The sequence below is a fragment of the Myotis myotis genome, unplaced genomic scaffold, assembly GCF_014108235.1.
Source record: "Myotis myotis isolate mMyoMyo1 unplaced genomic scaffold, mMyoMyo1.p scaffold_m19_p_1, whole genome shotgun sequence".
NCBI lineage: Eukaryota > Metazoa > Chordata > Mammalia > Chiroptera > Vespertilionidae > Myotis > Myotis myotis.
In genome coordinates, this window is record NW_023416313.1 from 182,366,527 (window position 1) to 182,386,554 (window position 20,028).

At 42.6% G+C, this 20,028-nt stretch overlaps 1 protein-coding gene across 1 annotated transcript in view; it reads left to right on the top strand.

Annotated features, from left to right (window-relative positions):
- The window catches only part of IQCH (IQ motif containing H), a 105,795-nt gene that overhangs the window by 22,039 nt on the left and 63,728 nt on the right, over positions 1-20,028 (top strand). The window contains exons 5-7 of the mRNA XM_036352386.1: positions 1,791-1,966; positions 7,292-7,564; positions 11,958-12,149. Of these exons, the coding sequence (XP_036208279.1) occupies positions 1,791-1,966; positions 7,292-7,564; positions 11,958-12,149 (641 nt within the window). The remainder of the gene's footprint in view (positions 1-1,790; positions 1,967-7,291; positions 7,565-11,957; positions 12,150-20,028) is intronic.

Below are 20,028 nucleotides of genomic sequence, written 5' to 3' on the forward strand. Positions count from 1 at the left end.
TTATGGAGCACCAGGTCAGTTCGGAGGACTCTACTTCTAGCCACAGATGTCTCAGGAGCGGGACATGTCTCCCAGATGCCAGGGAGCTCACTGATTGTGTGACATGTTCCAGGCCCTGAATCTCTCCAGTCTCCCAGATCCCTTCAGCCCACCCACAAGTACTTAGTAAGTGCCTCCTGCACACTCTATACTGTATCAGGACTTGGGACAATATAAGAAAGAGTGTGCACCTTACCTTTTAGGAGTTTGGAAAGACAAGATCAATAAGGCAGAACAGCAGAGGATGTGATTCCATCGTGTGAAACCTTGAGGCACTGAGTAAAAGGAGCACAGGTGTGAGGGGCGCCGCGGGGAGCACCTGTGGCTGGCCTAGGAAGGGTAAGCCGTGGAGGATGTTTGTACTGTCTGCTGCGCACCTACTGTGTGACAGATACGGCACCGGGCGCCATATATATACGAGGGTTGGCAAAAGGGGGTGTATAGTTGTGAGTATGCAAAACACAGAGTTAATAAAGCTATACCTGCATGCCTTTTTCCATGCAAACAACTGTAGACCTACTTTTGCCCACCCTGTATATAACTATGAATATCATGTATTCTTTCATTTAATACGCTCTAAAACTGTGCCCCCGGTGATTTTATCCCCCATTTTACAGATGAAGAAACCGATGCTTACAAAGGTTAAATAATGTATCCAGGGTCCCTGGGCAGCTGAGCCAGAATTCAATCAGTCTATGCTCTGTGCCCTCTGCCAGACCGAACAGAGGAGTCTCCAAATCCCTTCTCAGCCCTTCCTCCCCGAGGACACATTTACAGAGCTCCCTCCTGTGAACTTCCCCAGCACCGGGTGGGCGTGCTTCCTCGTGCCTGCTGCTTTCCACCATGCTTCTTGGCTGTCGGGTGGGTGAAAGGGTTGCTTCTCATGGCCAGCGTCTCCATTGCTTTGCTTCCTGTATTTCCCTCCATGTCTTGTCAAGTGCTTTGCTCCTACTGGTCAGTTATTTTCATTAATTAATTAATTATTTAATTAATTGACTTTATTGGCTGCTGATTTCCTGTCCATACTCCTTGAAATATTTTGCAGCCTGGAGAGGGTAACCTCACCTGACTTCCATTTGGGTGGGATATTTAATGAGGATTTCTTTCTAAGTCCATAAGCACATCTTAAGAAGGAGAACAGTTGAATGAAGACAGTGTTTCCTTTAAACCGACAGTCACTAGATGTCCTACATAATTAATCTACTCCTCTTTGGGAATGGAGCAGGGGAAAGGTTGGTCTCTTGAAATAACCATTGCTGTGGTCATAATCTTACGATTTATTTGGAAAGGAAAGTTCCCGAATTGGCCTTGCCAAGTCCAGGCAGAATAAGAAATTGCCATTTCATCAGCATTTTAAAGTTAATAGCTCTGTTTCATAATTTACTGAAGCTAATGGGATAAATTTTTAAAGCAGTATGCAATTCCCATTGATGTTAATGGGAGTTCTGGGGCTGAGTCTCTCTGCATTATTTGAAAGTAGACTTCCATGGTACCTCACAGCCTTCCTTCTGAAAGAATCATTGTGTCCATTTTAGGAGGGATAGTGTTAATATATCTTTTCTTTAGAGGAATGTTAAAGCGCCCAAAAGCCTGTTACACTGCTAAGATCTGTACAAAACCGATCTGACTTAACTTCAGTGTGGCTTTGGATATGCTCTTTATGTTAAACTGTGCCACATCCATCCGATGCCAGAGTTCATAATGTCATTTACCTTTATACCAGTAATTAACACTGTGCCTGTTGTTTGTAGATGCCAATGTAAGCGTCATCTACATCTGCTCCCATCAAATGAATGAAGAGTTACTTCTGTATTACCATAAAATCCTGAGTCTACAGGCAGCTGTCAAATCGGGGGACCTTGAGGACAGAAGTGACCTGCAGGACAGGTTCAAAATTATCACCCCTGAAGCTATAAAGATCTTCACTGTGAGTTTGTCTTCTAATTACCACGGCTTCAGGGATGCAGTAAAATTAAATTGGAAATTTTATAACTTGCAACGCTCTGGTACACATCAGTGAAATATTATTTCAAGTTTAACAGCTTTACTGATTAGACGACTAGTTGGACTGTAGGCAGTAAATATCCCAGTTTAACTTTCAGACTTACCAGTAGTTGAGCAACCCTTCCAGTTTCTCTGTAGCTGAAGCCTAATTGGGGTTATTGGGCGGTACCACCAAGTAGGTGAATTTATAACATCCACGGTTTCTTTTTCATTGTGTGTGGAGGACACCAAAGCAGAGAAAGGCTGGCCCTGCCCATGGTCACAAAGCTGGTTCAGGGCAGAATCTAGGCCAGGGCCCTGTGTTCTGACTTCCACACCGCCATTCCTTCAGATCCGTGGTTTTGGGTTCACCCCCCACTCAGGGGAATTTGGTCTTATTTACCGTATCCCATGGTTCATAGTGAACAAGGCTCAGGGTGTGTGTGTGTGTCTGTGTTAACTTGTTCTGATTTTTAACGAATGGAAAGAATTCTGAGTGAAATTCCATCTGTAGACTAGAGCTTTGGGGAAATGCACGGAACCCCGAGGGCAGTGTTCAAAAACAAGGCAGCGCACGAGATGGCTTGAATGAACTTCGCTATATTTTAACAATAATTTAAACTTTCCATGTTAAACAAACAACATTTTAATACCCAGTGGACTATGCAGTTTTGAGGAGACCTGTGTGTGTGTGTGTGTGTGTGTGTGTGTGTGTGTGTGTGTGAATCAAGAGTCTGAATTTGCTAATACAGATAGCTTTTTTTCCATTCAACAGTGGGATATACCAAAGTCAACTCTCTATCTATTGCCAGAGAAACTGCTTGCAAGCTTTACGTAGGAAGCATATATGTGTTGAGTTACTTCCTACCCCTTAACCCTTTGGATGCGCCATAATTTTTACCACTCCCCCCATAAAAGGCCTGCCAGGGCGGGGAGGGTTGCTATAATACTTCTGCTTTGCTGAAATACTCAGTGAATTGTCATCAGATTTTGCTCTCTTCTACCAAGATGAAGATTTTAAATTTTCATAACTGGATACCTTAACGTTCCCCCCAAATCTCTGCTTTATTGGCATCCCTGGGCTGTGGAAGAGAAAAGCAAAATCCTGGCCAGGACAAGCAAAAGAAAAGATGGGGACAAATCATCACCACTACCATTCTTAGGGGCCTACGGATATCCACAACAATGCAGGGATTGCCTTGTGCTTCCCAGCCGTCCCCTGGCCTCAATGGCAGAGATGCAGGGGCTTTAGGAAGCAAGGAAGAAAAAACTGTCATGAGGATGTAGTTAATTTCCCGAGTTTCTCCTGATAGCTGCTAATGAGGAGTTTCTGTGCATCTAAAATGCCCGTATACATTGAGGAGGCATCACATGGGGAAGGGGCACTAGTTTGGGAGAAGGAAAGTGAGCGAGCTAACATATATCAAAGGCGTAGATACATGTTCTCATTTGATTCTCAGAACAACGCAGTAAGATAGAACTGATCAATCTCCTTCCAAGGGTGAGGAAGCCAAGTTACCAGTGTGGCCAGAGTCCAAGCCTAAAGCTGTCTGACCCCAGAACACTGTCATGAACAGGAATGACTGCTTTACTGCTGGAGGATCTTGTGGCCTTGGGCAAGCCCTTGGCCTCTCTGTTCTTGGTTCTTTGTCTGTAAAATGAGGTGGCAAATTGGGTCATTTCAAAGTCCTTCTCAGCCCTATAATCCTATTACCTGAGAAGTGCACCCTTGTCAGCCAGCCCACCCCGATTTTCAAGCAGGAACGAGGCAGTGAGCATTCGCAGGTGCACTGAGTTTCGTTCAGAATTCAGGTTTGCATTGTTGAGAGTAGAAACAAGTAGGGAATATTTTAAGTAAATTTTAATACTTCTCACAGTTTAAGTTTAAATTATTTGAGCAATCACTCATAGGCAATCAACATTTTCAAGTACAAAAAAAATAAGTTCTCACTTCAGTTCCTGCTCATGTTTAGTTATTGCTTTATTTCTTTTTAATGGGTTGGAGAGATTGTACCAGTGCTGATTTTCATTCAAATGGATGGCTTTGAGGAGATTTTTAAAAAGTGTGCCAAAAATCTGTTTGTACATCTCTCCAAGTTACTATACAATGTTTGGATTTGTAATGGTACAGAGTGCTATTATAAAGTCGTGTCTATTTTTGAACATTTTAATGTTTATGAAGATATCCTCAACAAATGCCTTTTGTCTCAGGTTAAAAAAAGTCAGTGGTGATCAATTAAATGCAATTTTAATGCTATGGAATTCGGAATATTTTATATTTTTCAAGCTGCGTTAATTCACAGCCTGGATCTAATGGTCATACAAGATCTGCCGTCAATAATGTGTACTCTGCCACTCATTCATACTCATATCTTTCTTAAACACATATTGAACACGATAGTAGGGCACCATCTTGCCTGAAGAATAAGGCTTGCCACAGATGACTGTGATACAGGTCGGGTAGAGTACTTGCCAATGGAAATAAGCAAACCAAGAGGAGACAGAAATGCATCCTGGCTGGAGAAGTGCTCAGAACTTCAAGTTTACTTTCTATTGCTGCATCTGACTTCCCCTCATCACACCTCATAAACTCACCAGACCCTCACTTCTCAGTCTGTGAAAGGGGAGAGATTTGGCTGCTGTGGCACAATAACTGTGCGAATACCTGGGTTTAAATCCTATCTCTGCTGTTTACCAGCTGTGTGACTTTGGGCAAATCATTTGAGCCTCAGTTTCCTCATCTCCAACAGAGGGGATGCTAATTGGCAAGGTGTGGTATGGATCAGATGAGAACATACATGTCGAAGTGCTTTGACCTTGTGAACTTAACATGAGCACACTGCCACCCTGAAGCACTCTTCTTAGGGACCCTGCAAAGCCACCAGGCACACTGTGACTCGGTCACCAGGTCTCCCACACATTTCATATTTTCACATTTCCCAGTGGAAATTATTTGTGGGGAAAGGAAAGGAAGGAAATAAACAAGGGGGAAGACAGGGATCACCCAGATGGGAAACACAAACTCATGAGGTGCTGTTACCAGCCATTGTCTAGTGGAGCATTGGGTTTCCTAGAACTGCGCTCTCGGATGTAGGTTGTGAAAATGGATTTCAGTTACGGTAGACAAGGCATGTTGCACAGATCTGAGGAACGCAGACTACAACACCTACTCTGAAGGAAGGCCCAGAAGGGTAAATCAATAAATCCTCTTCTCAGAAGAGCTCTGTGTTTTTTTCCTTTTGTGTGTGTGTGTGTGGGGGGGGGGGGGCAGGAAGAGAGAGGGAGTAAAATATACATAACATAAAATTTACCATTTTAACCATTTTAAGTGTACATTTCAGTGGCATTCAGCACATTCACATTGTTGGGCAATCATTGCATTATCCATTTTCAAAACTCTTTCAACATCCCAAGCAGAAATTCTGAACCCATTAAGCGATAAGTCCAGAAGAGCTCTGGTTTTAAAGAAAAAGTTATTGCAGAGCTGGAAGGACCCTAGAGAAGTCTAGTCCAACCTTTCATTTGAATATTGGGGAGTTTTCTAATTCACCTTGCAAGTTAGAAATCCAGGCAAGACTGAAATCCCAGGGCTCTCCTTGGTCTCTTTCTCCCATACTCAGCAGTTATTACACCCACAACAGTTTGATATTCCCAGAAATAGTTGCTCAGTGTTTCTCCATATCTTCATGCCATGTTGAGTAGATAATTTTGACTATAGTTGGAGGAGTAGGTGCTAGTCTACAAAATTCCTTGAACTCCCTAACACTCTGGCAACTTGCATTATATTTTCTACATGACATTTTAATGACTTTAAAAAGAGAGTTTTCTCTGTAATAATAAGTACTATCATTTATAGAATAGCAACTCAATGTCATGCATTATAATAGGTGTTTACTTTCATGATCTTGTTCTATCCTTAGAGCAACCCAGCAAATGGGTATTTTTATTCCCATTTAACAGATGGCAAAACTTAGGCTCAGGTTCAGGTAGCTTACAAACTTGCTCAAGTTCAGGTAGCTTATAAATGATAGAGACAGATTCGAAGCCAGCACTGTTTGACTCCTAACCCCAGCCCTTCTCTAGAGGAAGTGAGCATGATCTTGGCTTCTCATAGTTCATCCTTGGTTAATGTCTTTCCCACACCTATCCTCACCTACCCATCCTTCAAAATTTACCTCAACCCCAACCTCTTTCTTAATAATAGTAGTAGCTACCATTCATTAAGTGCTTATTGTGTCCAAACCACTGTGCTAAGTGCTTTACATGCATTATCTCATTCAGACCTTACAGCATCCCTATGAGATGAGTACTAGTATTATACTCATTTTACAGGTGAAAAAACTAAGGCCCCAGGAGAATGAGTCACTTGCCTTTTCAGCTCCCCCCATCAGCATGTGTCCTCTGCTTCCCTTCTCCATGCCTCCGGGGCCTTCTGTAGCTCTTTATGGCTTTTCTCTGCTTTGATTAGTTATGCATTAACGGTACCCATTTGTGCCCCCGCTCCTTGAATGCAGAAACATGGTTGTATTCGTTTGGTGTGTGATGACCATCTGGCTCTGTCCTCAGCCCCTATTAGACATGCCAGAATTATTTATTTAATTGAATGAGACAGTCGCATGTATTGCTGAGCTGGGTCTAAATAATCAAAACTAAAATGAAAGCTTCAGTCTTGCTGAAATTTTCAAATACTTTTGCATTCATGAATCCTCTCCAAAGTGATTGGCCAAGAACCAGGATAGTCATTATAAAAGGTATATAGTCTCTGAGACAGACTTTGTGGCAGAGCTTTGGAAAGGAAGTATCAAGCCAAACGCCTTTTTCTTACCGAATCATTTAAAGAGTTGCCAGATTAGGAGTCCTGTACAGAGAGGAATCCTATGGGACGTTTTTCTTCATTTTTGGTATTGATTTTCCAGGCGCTTTAGTGTTAAACCAGGCCAGAAGTGCTGCAGAGATGAATCACTATTATCCAAAGGCCGCCAGCCTCTTTTCCTTCTGACAGAAGGATAATTCCACGTGGATCAAATAAATACAGATGTGTAGTAATTAGTTCTATTCCCAGTGAGCCTATTTCCCACACACTAAAGATGTGAGCGATTATAGAGCCTCACCCCAACAGCTTTTATCAATTTAAACTGCTAAACAACAGGATAGGTCATAACCCAGCCTGCTATTAATAATGCATTTATGGTGTGCAACATTATAAATTAGGTGCATGGACTAGAAAAAAAGAACACCTTTTAACAAGAGTGATATGCTCTTCCCCCAGAAGCAACATATGTGCCTGGCGACTCACCTGAAGTACAGTCCCAAAGCAATCAAAAGAATAAAAAATCTCATCAGTGGACGAGATGCCTACATTGTCAGCGGGTTCCTCCACAAAGATGATCTGGCCGTGGCAGATATGTTAGACGTACCCATCCTGGGTCCAGAGCCTGAAATAACTCATCTTTATAGCACCAAGTCTGGAAGTAAACAGATGTTTGCCAGCGCCAATGTGCCGTTCCCTCCTGGAATATCTGACATCTTTAGTCACCAGCAGGTATGCGGGGTGGAAAAGAGAGGCTCTATTCAAATAGAGCACATCCTCTTGAAGTTGCAGGGACCTCAGGCCTTCTGGAGCCAGCCCTGCCCAGTGGAGATTATGTGGAATACTTGAGTTGAGTTGTTAGGTCTACTTTAGGACTTCGTGTTTAAAAGTATTGTCCTTGAAAAATATTAACTCATTTGGATTAAGACATTGAAGACCCTGTTAGTGCACCAATGTGCTATCAATATTGATTGCCTCGATAGGGATTATTTAGTTCATCATCGTATTAGCTAGCCATCCATTGAGCAGGTCCCTGAGAAATGGGAAAGACAATTTTAGCTCAAAGGAGGCAGTTTGGAAAGCTCCACGAGGGGCACCTGTCTGTCAAGGCAGGTGGCAGAGGGCCTATGTCAGAGGGCTGCAGACATCCTTCGCTAGTACAAAAATCCTTTGGTCCCTCAGGAAGGAGCCATAAAGGGAAGAGTGTACATTACATTAAATAATTTCCAAAACCCTAAAATGTATGTGCAATAGTTGTATGGAGTCTTGATTTCATCTTCACTGATTGAGAACTCAGGCAGTCTTTGCCATGAAATGTGGTTAAAGATGCAGGCACATTCAATGCAGGACAACCTTCCTCTAGTGCTGGTGTTCAGAAGTAGGATTTAAAACTTCCCTGTAGACACATCAGATTTGAGGGATGTCATTTCACCTATGGCACATGCAAATTGCATCACCTTAAACAGACTTATAACTGAGTTCTACTCTACTTGTTTGGAAAACATATGTCTGAGGTCATCAAGAATTGAAGTACTCCACTGAGATTTTTCCAGATACTGACTATCCTACCTAAGCTATCTGAGTGTGTCAGCATTTTGAATTCGCAGATGGCGATGAATCAATAGCACTGACTTTTACCGCTGTGCATCATAAACTTAAAGCTGGTGAAGGAAAGCTGTGATCATCTTAATTTAGGTTAATAAATATTCTTGACTATCAGTTGGATTTTAGCAGTAGTCATTTTTCTACTTCTGCTCTACACCAGTGTAAAATGAATGGCAATTTAAAATTATATTACATCTTTTGAACAGATAAACTCAAACAAAGAATCATAAATGTTCTGAAAGAGTGTAAAGTCATTTGGTTTATGATTAAGTAATTTATTTAGTTAAGTCTAGTGTGAGCACCGTGAGCATGTCCTGTTTTGATCCATAAAGTAACCATGCAAGTTCTTTTTCTGGCATATGCTCCATATGAAATATTGACAGCTTTGGTTAAATAAGCAAAAATAGTGGCGCTATTTTAAAGCACTGTTCAATTTTCACTTAAAGATAGCACATAATTCTTTCCCATGGTGCAGTCTTTACAATATTATTGATCCTTTTCATACTGTAGGGGATCCATCAACAGACGCCCATTTATAGGACTCTCAGAAGCAACAAATAACAGGATTTGGAAGAAACAGATGATAATTTTGTTAGTAGTTGAGTCTCTGAATACACAATATTTCCAAATATACAATAAAAATGCTATGCCAGAACACCTTTTCTTACACCAGCAAAGTAATTTTATAAAATGCTAGAGGCCCGATGCATGAAATTCGTGCAAGGGGTTCGGCCCCCCGCCACCGCCAAGGCTGCCTCTGCCTCAGCCCCCACCATCAGGCTTCGTCCAGAAGGTCGTCCAGAAGGACATCCAGCCTAATTAGCATATTATGCTTTTATTATTATAGATTACTCACCAAAGACTATTTCTACTTCTGCAAAGTATGATCATAATACAGCTAAATATGATGAAATATAGAATCTATCTTCTCAACACAATACCAGAGAAAGAAGGGATGTAACTTTGAAAGGTTCATTTAAAAACCTTTATAGGCAAAGCTCATAGCTACATGGTGGGTAGACCAGAGTACTTGTAATTTAAATACCCAAATTATCCACAGACACTACTTGATAATTAGGGAACTAAGACAATTCCATGTCCACCCTATTTGAATACCCCATGATTGCACAGGGCTTCCAGGGATCCCAAGAATGCCCGTTTTGATGTCACTTCCACACCGCTGGGTAGTGTAACATCCCCAGGAAGAGCAGCTAAAAAAACACAACTCAAGAAAACAGATTGTACCTTTAATCAAAATAATTTTAATCTTCCAGCTCTGTACTTCAGCAGAACCACAATCTTTAGTCCTTTCACACACTTTAGCTGAAAAACATTCCATCCGGTGACCAAAACATCATCCAAAGAGAAGAGAATAGGAGTGTTGCAGCCTCGCTGGGCAGCTCAGATGGGTTAGGGTGTCATCCCAACACACTGAGGCTGTCAGTTTGATTCCCAGTCGAGGAATATACAAGAAACCAATCTATAATAATAAAAGCGTAATATGCTAATTAGACTGGTCATCATTCCGGATGTCCTTCTAGACAAAGCAGGGGCGGGAGGGAAGCCTAGGTCCTGGGTGCCAGCGGGAAGCCGGTGCCAACAGCCAGGGGAAGGAAGGCCTATACTCTTGCATGAATTTTGTGCATCGGGCCTCTCTAGTGAATACATAAATAAGTGGAACAACAAATTGATGTCTCTCTCTCTCTCTCTCTCTCTCTCTCTCTCTCTCTCTCTCTCTCTCATCAATAAATAAAAACAGAATGTTGCAGAGACCTCCTTAAGTATAAGGGACCATAGCCAAGTACAGCAGTGGGTAGGCTCATCAAAGCAAATGCTTAGTAATGCTTTGCTTCTTTTGGAGAAGTATACAAGTACCCTGGAAAGTCTGATGAGAAGACAAAACACACACACACATCATTTTGTGACTTAGTGAGTTATTTTTCTCCAAGGCCCTACTAGAACAGTATGACTTATAATTAAATAATATTGCTTTAGACTTCTGTCTGACTAAAACTTATCCCAAATGGCTATTGGTGGGAAGGAACGTTGCTTCTCTTTTAACTTCTCCCTCCACCCACCGCTCCTCCTCCTCTCCGCAGGCTGAGCTAGGCAGCCCAGTGGCGAGAGAATGAGCTTAGGCGTTGGAGTCAGGGCAGCCTGGGCGGAGTCTGCTCTGCCGCTCAGTTCTGTGTGATTGTGGGCCTGTTATTCAAATTTGCGGGCCCTCAGTTATTTACATATGAAATGAAACTAAACACGGTGCCTGCCTCAGAGGTTGTGAGTATTCAATTTAAAAATAAACTCATGTAGAGAGCTTAGTCAAAGGCCTGGCTCCTGCTGAGAGTTCAGCAATGTTAGATAGCATCATTATTATCACCATGATATTAGAGCTTGCACTTTTACCCCTTAAACTTCCATGTGATGGAGCCCAGTTCCTGAGGGAGTACCGTGTTAAATAGGATTGGTGTGTATTCCAGGAACATTGCTTCCATGAACGTTTTATCTCCTTTACCGCTCGTGTTCATATAATACATGTTATATAATGCACTTGGCCAATTGACCAGCCAAACAAATGCATTTCATGTATGTTAATGAGGAAAATGTTAAATGTTTTATGGGTTATAACAGTGGTCGGCAAATTCATTAGTCAACGGAGCCAAATATCAACAGTACAACGATTGAAATTTCTTTTGAGAGCCAAATTTTTTAAACTTAAACTATACAGGTAGGTATATTGTTATTAACTTAATTAGGGTACTCCTAAGCTGGCCTTTGCTAAAAACATCCTCAATCTGATTGAGGTATCTTCGCTGAGGTCAACCCCTTCCAACTCTCCCATCCACACTCGTCTTGTATACTTGTTTCATCTATCTCAGTGGTCGGCAAACTCATTAATCAACAGAGCCAAATATCAACAGTACTTCTTCAAAATAGACTTGCCCATGCTGAAAACCGACTTCTGCGCATGGGCCACGAAGTTTCAGTCTCACTGTACGTGGGCGCCTGCACGTGGTATTTTGTGGAAGAGCCACACTCATGGGGCCAAAGAGCCGCATGTGGCTCACGAGCCGCGGTTTGCCGACCACTGGGTTATAACATTTAAAAGCTCAACAAAGCACCAAATAAAGTTTTCAAGACTATAAATCTTTATAGTCTTGAAACTATAAAAAAATCATTTGAAGAATCAATAAGGAAACACACAATTCTCTGAAAAGGAAAGAAAACAATACCAAAATTCAATTTTTTATTTTGCTTTGAAAAGCAGGCAAATGATAATTTCAGTTTCTCATAAATAGGACTATACTTTTAAACGTGCCTTTAGTCCCATTGGTTAGTGGTTTCTTCACATCATCTCTACATCATTTAAAACTTCTTCCAGTCTGTCTTAAAAACTAGAGGATAACGTAATGAACAGACCATTTGAAATAAAGACACTTGAAAAATACAACTGAGTTAATACAGTACAAAGGAATCCAGGACACCAGCTACCTTAAATGTTGCCACGTCTTCATCCCCACAGATGATAGAACAGCTGACTCAGCTGATCCTCGATTACCCGGAAATCCAACGCTGGCTCTTTAAAATGGACTATGAATTTGGAGGAAATGGGACTGCGTTTTGTGACATTCTTTCCCACCTCCAGTGCCGTGACTGGCTCCTAATGGAGTATAACAAATACAGCCGTGAAGACTGGCGCAAGAAATGGGCACAGGTGAGTATTCAATGGTGACATAAATCCACAGCGTCTGTGTATTGTTAGGAGATGAAGCAAAAGGCTCAGCAAGGAGGGGAAGGCACTTTCTTCAAGGTTGGGCAGTGTCACCTGCCAGCAGTGAGACCTTGGGCAAATCATTTTACCTTTCTGAGGCAATGGGGTTGATTAGGTTATTTTAAATGTCCTTTCATTGGGCCCTAAAAGTCTTCATTCATGTCTTCAAATTGATTATGATTATTAGGAAGTATTTTTTTTAAATCATATTCAGGTAACATTACAAGTCTCATCATTCACTCTAAGTGGGTCTGATCATATGCTTCTAACAACTGACATTTATTATGAGAGGGAAATTCTATTAGTAAGTGGTTGTCACCTGGAAGCTAATGTATAATAGCATTCTATCAGCAGTCATATGTTTCTGAAGTCAATTCAAGGAAATTTGTGTAACTGCTGGCCCCTGTTGAGAAAATAGTACCAACTACCCAGAAAATCTCCAGGCCAAAGCCAAACAATAGGCAAGAAATCTTAGCATATAAGTGGTTGTGTAGAGAACTTTCCATGTATGTTGGTGGAAGGATGAATTGTACAACTTCTTAGTCCGTTCCAAACTTGCTTAATAATGAACGTTATCTTATATGGCTTACTATATAAATTAAACCCACCATTCTAAACGCTGCCTCACTTTGCATCCAGAGTCTAGACTAGCCTGGCTTCTCTTAACCCCAAATCCCTGTCTTGGCTGACCTGCTCGTGACAGCATAACTGATGAGGAAAATTCCGACGTAAATTCCCTGCACCGATTCCTTCCCTGCCGACGTGCTTAACAGTGGGCTGCGCAGTGATTTGCATCTCCTCTGAGCACCCCACTGCAGAAGTCTATGAATCAAAACACAAGTGATAGGGAGGGAGGGGCACTCCAGAGAGAGCCGCATTATTCTTGCGAAAGTGAAACAACGAATAAATCTAGAGAACAGTCAGAAGAGAGAGTTCCCTTTGACAAATGTGTCTGTTCTCCCCATGATCTACCCTGGGCTTTTCTCCCCCTCCGTCAAGAATGGACTAAATGCAGTACCTGTCATGGCCAGCTTTTTACATATTATTTAAAGGGTACCAAAGTGAATTACTCTCCTAGGAAAAAAATAAAACAAGGAAAATGTATTTAATTTTGAGGCCCATAGAGGGTTCTCTTTGAACTGGATTTTACTTCATATTGTATAGTGTTTTCTTTTTAAAGCAAAACTGTGGAGAGTCAATGATGAAAATATGACTTTTTCATTTACAAAATTGAAATGTTAGTGGGCTGGTCTTAATATTTCAAACCAATATATATTTTTTTAATTCTCCTGAAACTAGACAATGATAAATTTAAAATATTTGACTTTAGGTTTAAAAAATATTTAACATATTGACACTGGCTGAATTGCACTTGGAAGCCTAACTATACATTATTTACTTTCAATTATTTTAAACTATACCATTTTAAATTGTCACCAACCACTTTTGGCATTATCATGAATGTTATTAAATGTGAAAATCTTGAATAATTAATAATCTATTGAAATCTTTTTTTAACTTAATAAGGAAAAAATAATTATTCAGAAATCTTTTTAATCTTTGAAACCTGTGCTTAGCCATGGTCATTTTGGTTAGAAGCCAAAAATAAAAATAAAAATAAAGCAGCTCTGAAGAGCTTTTTTGGGGGGTGGGGCGGGGGGAAATTATTGACATTCTTTTGCCTTCAAAGTGAAATTGTACCCAGACTGGAAGTGAACTGCAATCTCCAATGAGTGTAGCTATTGAGGATTTAGGATCAGAATTACCCTTTGTTCCAGAAGACCATCATAATGGTGCACATTTAGACATCAAAGCATTACTTTATGAGCACAGGCATGTTTTAATGTCCTATTACAGTTTGTGGACCTGTTTCTTTTCATAATGAAGATATTGTGTCATCAAGCCTAGCCCGGCACATACAAAACATATGCTGGCAGGTTATTAAAAATTTCAGCTTCTTGATGAAAGACTATCCTGCAGGCTAAGAGTCCAGAGAAAGACTCCATTCTGGGAGAATTATTAGAAATGAGATTATGACTGTAAGCACTAAATTATGTTAATACTTACAAATAGCATCATTTGCATAGCTGTTTATGACACGATACTATGATTTTTCTCATTGGTATATTGTAGGCAACAGATTAAAAACAGGGCTGTTTATGGGAGTTGGAACTGTTTTGCGATTCTCTTGTGTCTTACGTGGATATTGGTTTTATTTTTTTATTTTTTTTAAATATATTTTATTGATTTTCCACAGAGAGGAAGGGAGAGGGATAGAGAGTCAGAAACATCGATGAGAGTGAAACATCTATCAGCTGCCTCCTGCACATTCCCCACTGGGGATGTGCCCGCAACCAAGGCACACGCCCCTGACCAGAATCGAACCTGGGACCCCTGAGTCCGCAGGGCGACGCTCCATCCACTGAGCCAAACCGGCCAGGGCTGGATATTGGTTTTGGATGGAGGCATCATTCAGTGTAGACTCAAGGATCCAATATAAAGGCCATCTTTTTTTCCCTACCTATCTAATTTAGAATCGGTTATTTAACTGGTTGGGGTTGAGCTTCGAAACAAGGTCATGGAGTCAACAAATGCTGAAAAGCTGTAGTCACATTTTAAAAATCAGTATAGACATGTCGGTGATTTTAGGAAAAGTGGAATGTTACATGATGGCCTCAGTAAAAATGGGGCACAAATCTCATTTCGTTCGTGGTGGCTCGGTGCAAACCTCATTCTCTTCATCCTACCAGGTAACAAAACCCCATGCGCCCAGAGGTACTTCTTTAGTAGGAATAAAGGCTTTCATCAAGGAAGGCACACTCGTAGGGGAAAGTCTTCCTGGACACACTCACCGAAGGCAGTGTAGGGAGAGCAGGTGGACATTCGCTGTGGTTCCAGTCCTTGCAATGCTTTCTCTCTATTTCCATTTTTAAAGGGTAAATCTTCCCTCCCTCACTCCTGGGAGATTGGCTTGGTGGCCGTGATGCTACAGGTGACGCTGCTTTTCGAGAGATCTTTGTCAAACGGCTTCTCCGTAGAGAGAGCTAAACCAGTTTACTTCTGGGTTTTCCCGGCAGACCTTCTTTGGGCCTCTGTTTCCCTGGGTGGGTGGTATAAGCTGTAGAGGTCTTGGCATCACAAATTTTCCACTTACAAGAAAAAGGAGAAAAGGGAAACTGAACTGGCCCTAAGCTACTATATAATATTTGTATTTTAGCCCTGGGCAAGAGAAGTTGTACCTGTATTTGCACTTGGGTGTACTTTGTTAAACATTATTGTGCATCTCTTCACCAGTACAGTCCAAGCCTTTTGAGGTATACTGTCATATTTCATACTAGAGGCCCAGTGCACAACATTCGTGCACTCAAGGGGAGGGGTCCGCTCAGCCCAGTCTGTGCCATTCAGCAGTCCAGGAGACTTGGGGGATGTCAAACTGATGGCTTAGGCCCGCTCTCTACGGGGAGAGGGCCTAAGCCAGCAGTTGGACATCCTTAGTGCTGCTGCTGAGAAGGGAGAGGCTCCCGCCACCGCCGCTGTGCTCATCAGCCGTGAACCCAGCTTCTGGGTGAGCGGCACTCCCCACTGTGGGAGCACACTGACCACCAGGGGGCAGTTCCTGCATTGAGTGTCTACCCCCTGGTGGTCAGTGCGCATCATAGAGACAGGTCGTTTCACCGTTCAGTCACTTTGCATATTACCCTTTTATTATATAGGATATATATATAATCTAATAAAAGAGAAACATACAAATTGATCGTACCTCTGCTACACCCAAAAGTCACGCCCACAAGCCAATCAGGAGTGAATATGCAAATTAACCCAACTAAGATGGCAGCAGTCACAGAGCTGGAGCGAGCAGGAGGCTTGGGTTGTCCCCAGCAATGGAAGAAGCCAAGCTTCCCGCCTGCCCTGCTGGCCTTGAGCTTCACTCAAGGCTACAAAGTTTCAATTATAGAAGATAAATAAGCCCCAGATGCTTGCTTCCAGCCCATGGCTGTGGCCAGCCTGAAAACGGCCATCAGCCCCTCACCCAGGCACCCCAGTAGAGCTCCCCACCCTGAAGAGGCTGTGGCCAGCATGAAAACAGCCCTCAGCCATTCACCCAGGCTGGCCCAACCCCCATGGGGTGAGGGTCCTCACTGGGGGGCTTGACCAGCCTGCAAACAGCCATCAGCCCCTCACCCAGCTGGTCAGGTAATCCAGTGGGGAACCCCACCCTGAAGGGGTGTGGCCAGCCTGAAAATGGCCCTCAGCCCCTCACCCAGGCTAGACAGGCACCCCAGTGGGAACCCCCCCCCATCCTGAAGGGGCTGTGGCCAGCCTGCAAACAGCCATCAGCCCCTCACCCAGGCTGGCCAGGCACCCCAGTGAGGACCCCCTCCCTGAAGGGGGTGTGGCCAGCCTGAAAACGGCCCTCAGCCCCTCACCCAGACTGGCTAGGCACCCCAGCGGGACCCCCACCCTGATCCAGGACACCCTTCAGGGCAAACCAGCCAGCCCCCTCCCGTGCACCAGGCCTCTATCCTATATAATAAAAGGGTAATATGCAAATTGACCCTAACAGCAGAAAGACTGGGAATGACTGGTCACTATGACACACACTGACCACCAGGGGGCAGATGCTCAATGCAGGAGCTACCCCCTGGTGGTCAGTGCGCTCCCACATGGGGAGCTCTGCTCAGCCACAAGCCAGGCTGATGGCTGCCAGTACAGCGGTGGTGGTGGGAGCCTCTCCCGCCTACTCAGCAACACTAAGGATGTCCGACTGCAGCTTAGGCCTGCTCTCTGCTGGCAAGTGGACATCCCCTGAGGGCTCCCGGGCTTCCAGAGGTATGTCTGATTGCTGGGGAGTGGGCCTAAGCCATCAGGTGGACATCCCCAAGGGGTCCCAGACTGCGAGAGGGCACAGGCTGGGCTGAGGGACCCCCCCAGTGCACAATTAATGGTTGTATAATATTCTCTCATACTGATTTACTCTGACCTGTTAAACCAGTGATGGCGAACCTTTTGAGCTCAGCGTTTCAGTATTTTGAAAAACCCTAACTTAACTCTGGTGCCATGTCACATAGAAATTTTTTGATATTTGCAACCATAGTAAAACAAAGATTTATATTTTTGATATTTATTTTATATATTTAAATGCCATTTAACAAAGAAAAATCAACCAAAAAAGTGAGTTCGCATGTCACCTCTGACACGTGTGTCATAGGTTCACCATCACTGTGTTAAACCATTCAGCTAAGTTGGAAATTTTACGTTATTCCAGCTTGCTTTTTTTTTACATGTCAAAATACATCTTATAATTGCTAGGAAGAGATTCTTTTTTTGTGTCCTTATGTATTTTTTTAATATCAAAAACACAACATCTTGGTATTAAGAGAAAATCTAGGTTTTCTAGGTGAAGAAAAAAATCTAGGGTATCACTTTCCCTTAATCAGTAAGTATATAGCAATAATTAGTCATTTATTATGTATATTTATTTTTACATCTTAAAAACTTGACCTCTTTTGTAGGTCCATGAATAAACTGTTAAGGCTTTGCATTTCTTTGTATTTAATAGCAACAGCAACAACAATAATGGCATTATAGAATACCGGCTGGGTGTCAGGCATTTAAGTGCTTTACATGAATTGTCTCACTCAATCTCAGGAAAATCCTAAGGTTTTATTCATTTGCTCCCATACCGCTCTGAAAAGGAAGGTATTACTATTTTGCTTACAGATGGAGAAACTGATGTTTGGTACGTCAGGTGCCTTGCTCAAGCTCATATAGCTAGCAAATGGCTGTGCCTGCTTTGAAACGCACATCCGTACCTCCTGGCCCAGTGCTCTTGCCACATTTAGGAAAGACTCCTTGTTTGAAAATCCCAGAGAAACATTCTCCACCAGGTCCTGCCCTTGTGACCTGCTACCCTTGTGGCAAGTGTTCTGCTTTCTACAGAGACTTGCGAAAAACACAGAGGTCCCTGGAATAGCAGCAACCTTTGCTCTCAAATGTCCACAGCCTAGGCCAGGGGTGGGCAAACTTTTTGACTCGAGGGCCACAATGGGTTCTTAAACTGGACCGGAGGGCCGGAACAAAAGCATGGATGGAGTGTTTGTGTGAACTAATATAAATTCAAAGTAAACATCATTACATAAAAGGGTACGGTCTTTTTTTTTTTTTTTTTTTTTTTAGTTTTATTCATTTCAAACGGGCCGGATCCGGCCCGCGGGCCGTAGTTTGCCCACGGCTGGCCTAGGCACACCACGATTACTTAGTGGGGGACCATGGGCTCTGCAAGTCTCTATCATCTGTAAAGAGAGATAATGTGGGTACCTGCCTCGAGGGGAGGTGGTGAGAATGAAATGAGATAACCTTTGGGAATCGACTAGCAATGTACTCAACACATAATACGCCTTCAAGAGATGCTCCCTGTTATTACTGAAATTACCATAAAGTTGCGCTACAATTAAAGTGCAGGTAACATTGAACAAGTCTGCACAGTATAATCTTTCTTTGATGATGTAGAAGGTCTTTTAGGGTCTTGTAGGATTCCAGAATATTTTCAATGCATCAGTTGTCATTATATAAATGTGTGGCTGTGGAAGATGCAGAATGGTGACCCAATTGTGCCTACCCACTTAGTTACCCAGATAATGCCTTTAAAAGAATAAACTTTGATAGCGCCCTGGCTTCTTATCATTTGAAAAGAGAAAACGATCCCAGTTACTTGAACTTCCTACACGTTGAGTGAAGCGGCATTGACCCGATAGAGATTATTCTGACCATAAGACTGAGACCCGGATGCTTCATTTTCCGGTTCCAGTTGGTGTCTTTTCTAATTAGTGTAGCAGCACGTCACCACAATCACTGGAAAGTCTTAATCATTTACATGTTTTTCCTTATCTCTGAAAATGACTTAGAATGTTTTCTTCCAGTTCAGTGGTTATTTTCATGAAGCTGCCAGGGTAGGGTCTGAGGTGCCTCTCTGTGCCTGAGGAAGATGACAGGAGAGCGAAAATTGCCTCCCCGAGTTAAATGAAAGCCAGGTCCCCCTTCCGAGGACCTATAATAATCAGCTCTACAAGCTGTTGGTTTGTGTGTCCTATTGATTTAATATGCTTCTAATCAGTACATAAAGCTATGGGCCTGCAGTGTTAATTTTTCATATGCTTACAAAGTACCCTTTGATTTTCTGTCACACGTTAATTACAGCGTTTTGCCATTAAATAGGAAGCTTTGTGTAAACTAATTACTAGGTAATCATTGTCTACTGCAAGCGTGCTGTTTGTACCTTTTATTTTATTCTAAAAATGCACAGATCTCGCAGTCTGGAAACACTCTACCTTCCAGCCATTAGCTCTCACTAATTCATAGCATTATTGTGGTGAGAGTGGAGGAGTTGTAATTGTTGTGGTATCAGAGCTGTTAATTACCGGAGTAAACAGTTGAAATGGTGCCAAGGTCTATTGTACGAGGCAGAGAAAAGGAGGTTTAAATGTTACTCCCACCATCTGGGGACCAGGGGAGAGGCAAATGCTGGGGAACAGCAGTGAGGCGCTATCGCCGCCTCAGCTCCAGGGTTGGTGGCCATATGGATCCAGAATATTCTGAATCAATTGAATTTAACTGCCAGTTTTTTGCAATAACAGCGTGGAAGGAAGGAATAAAGCAAAAGATGAGAGGAACGAGAATGGGTTAGTGTTTTCACATCCAGGGAGTCCCTGCTGGAGGTCTTTTGGAAATATCTGCTTTGCTGAAAACCACAGAGCAGGCCTGGGCCCTTGGAATGGATTCAAATGAGTTTCACTCTCCTTGCCCGCGACTGCGCCATTTGCTT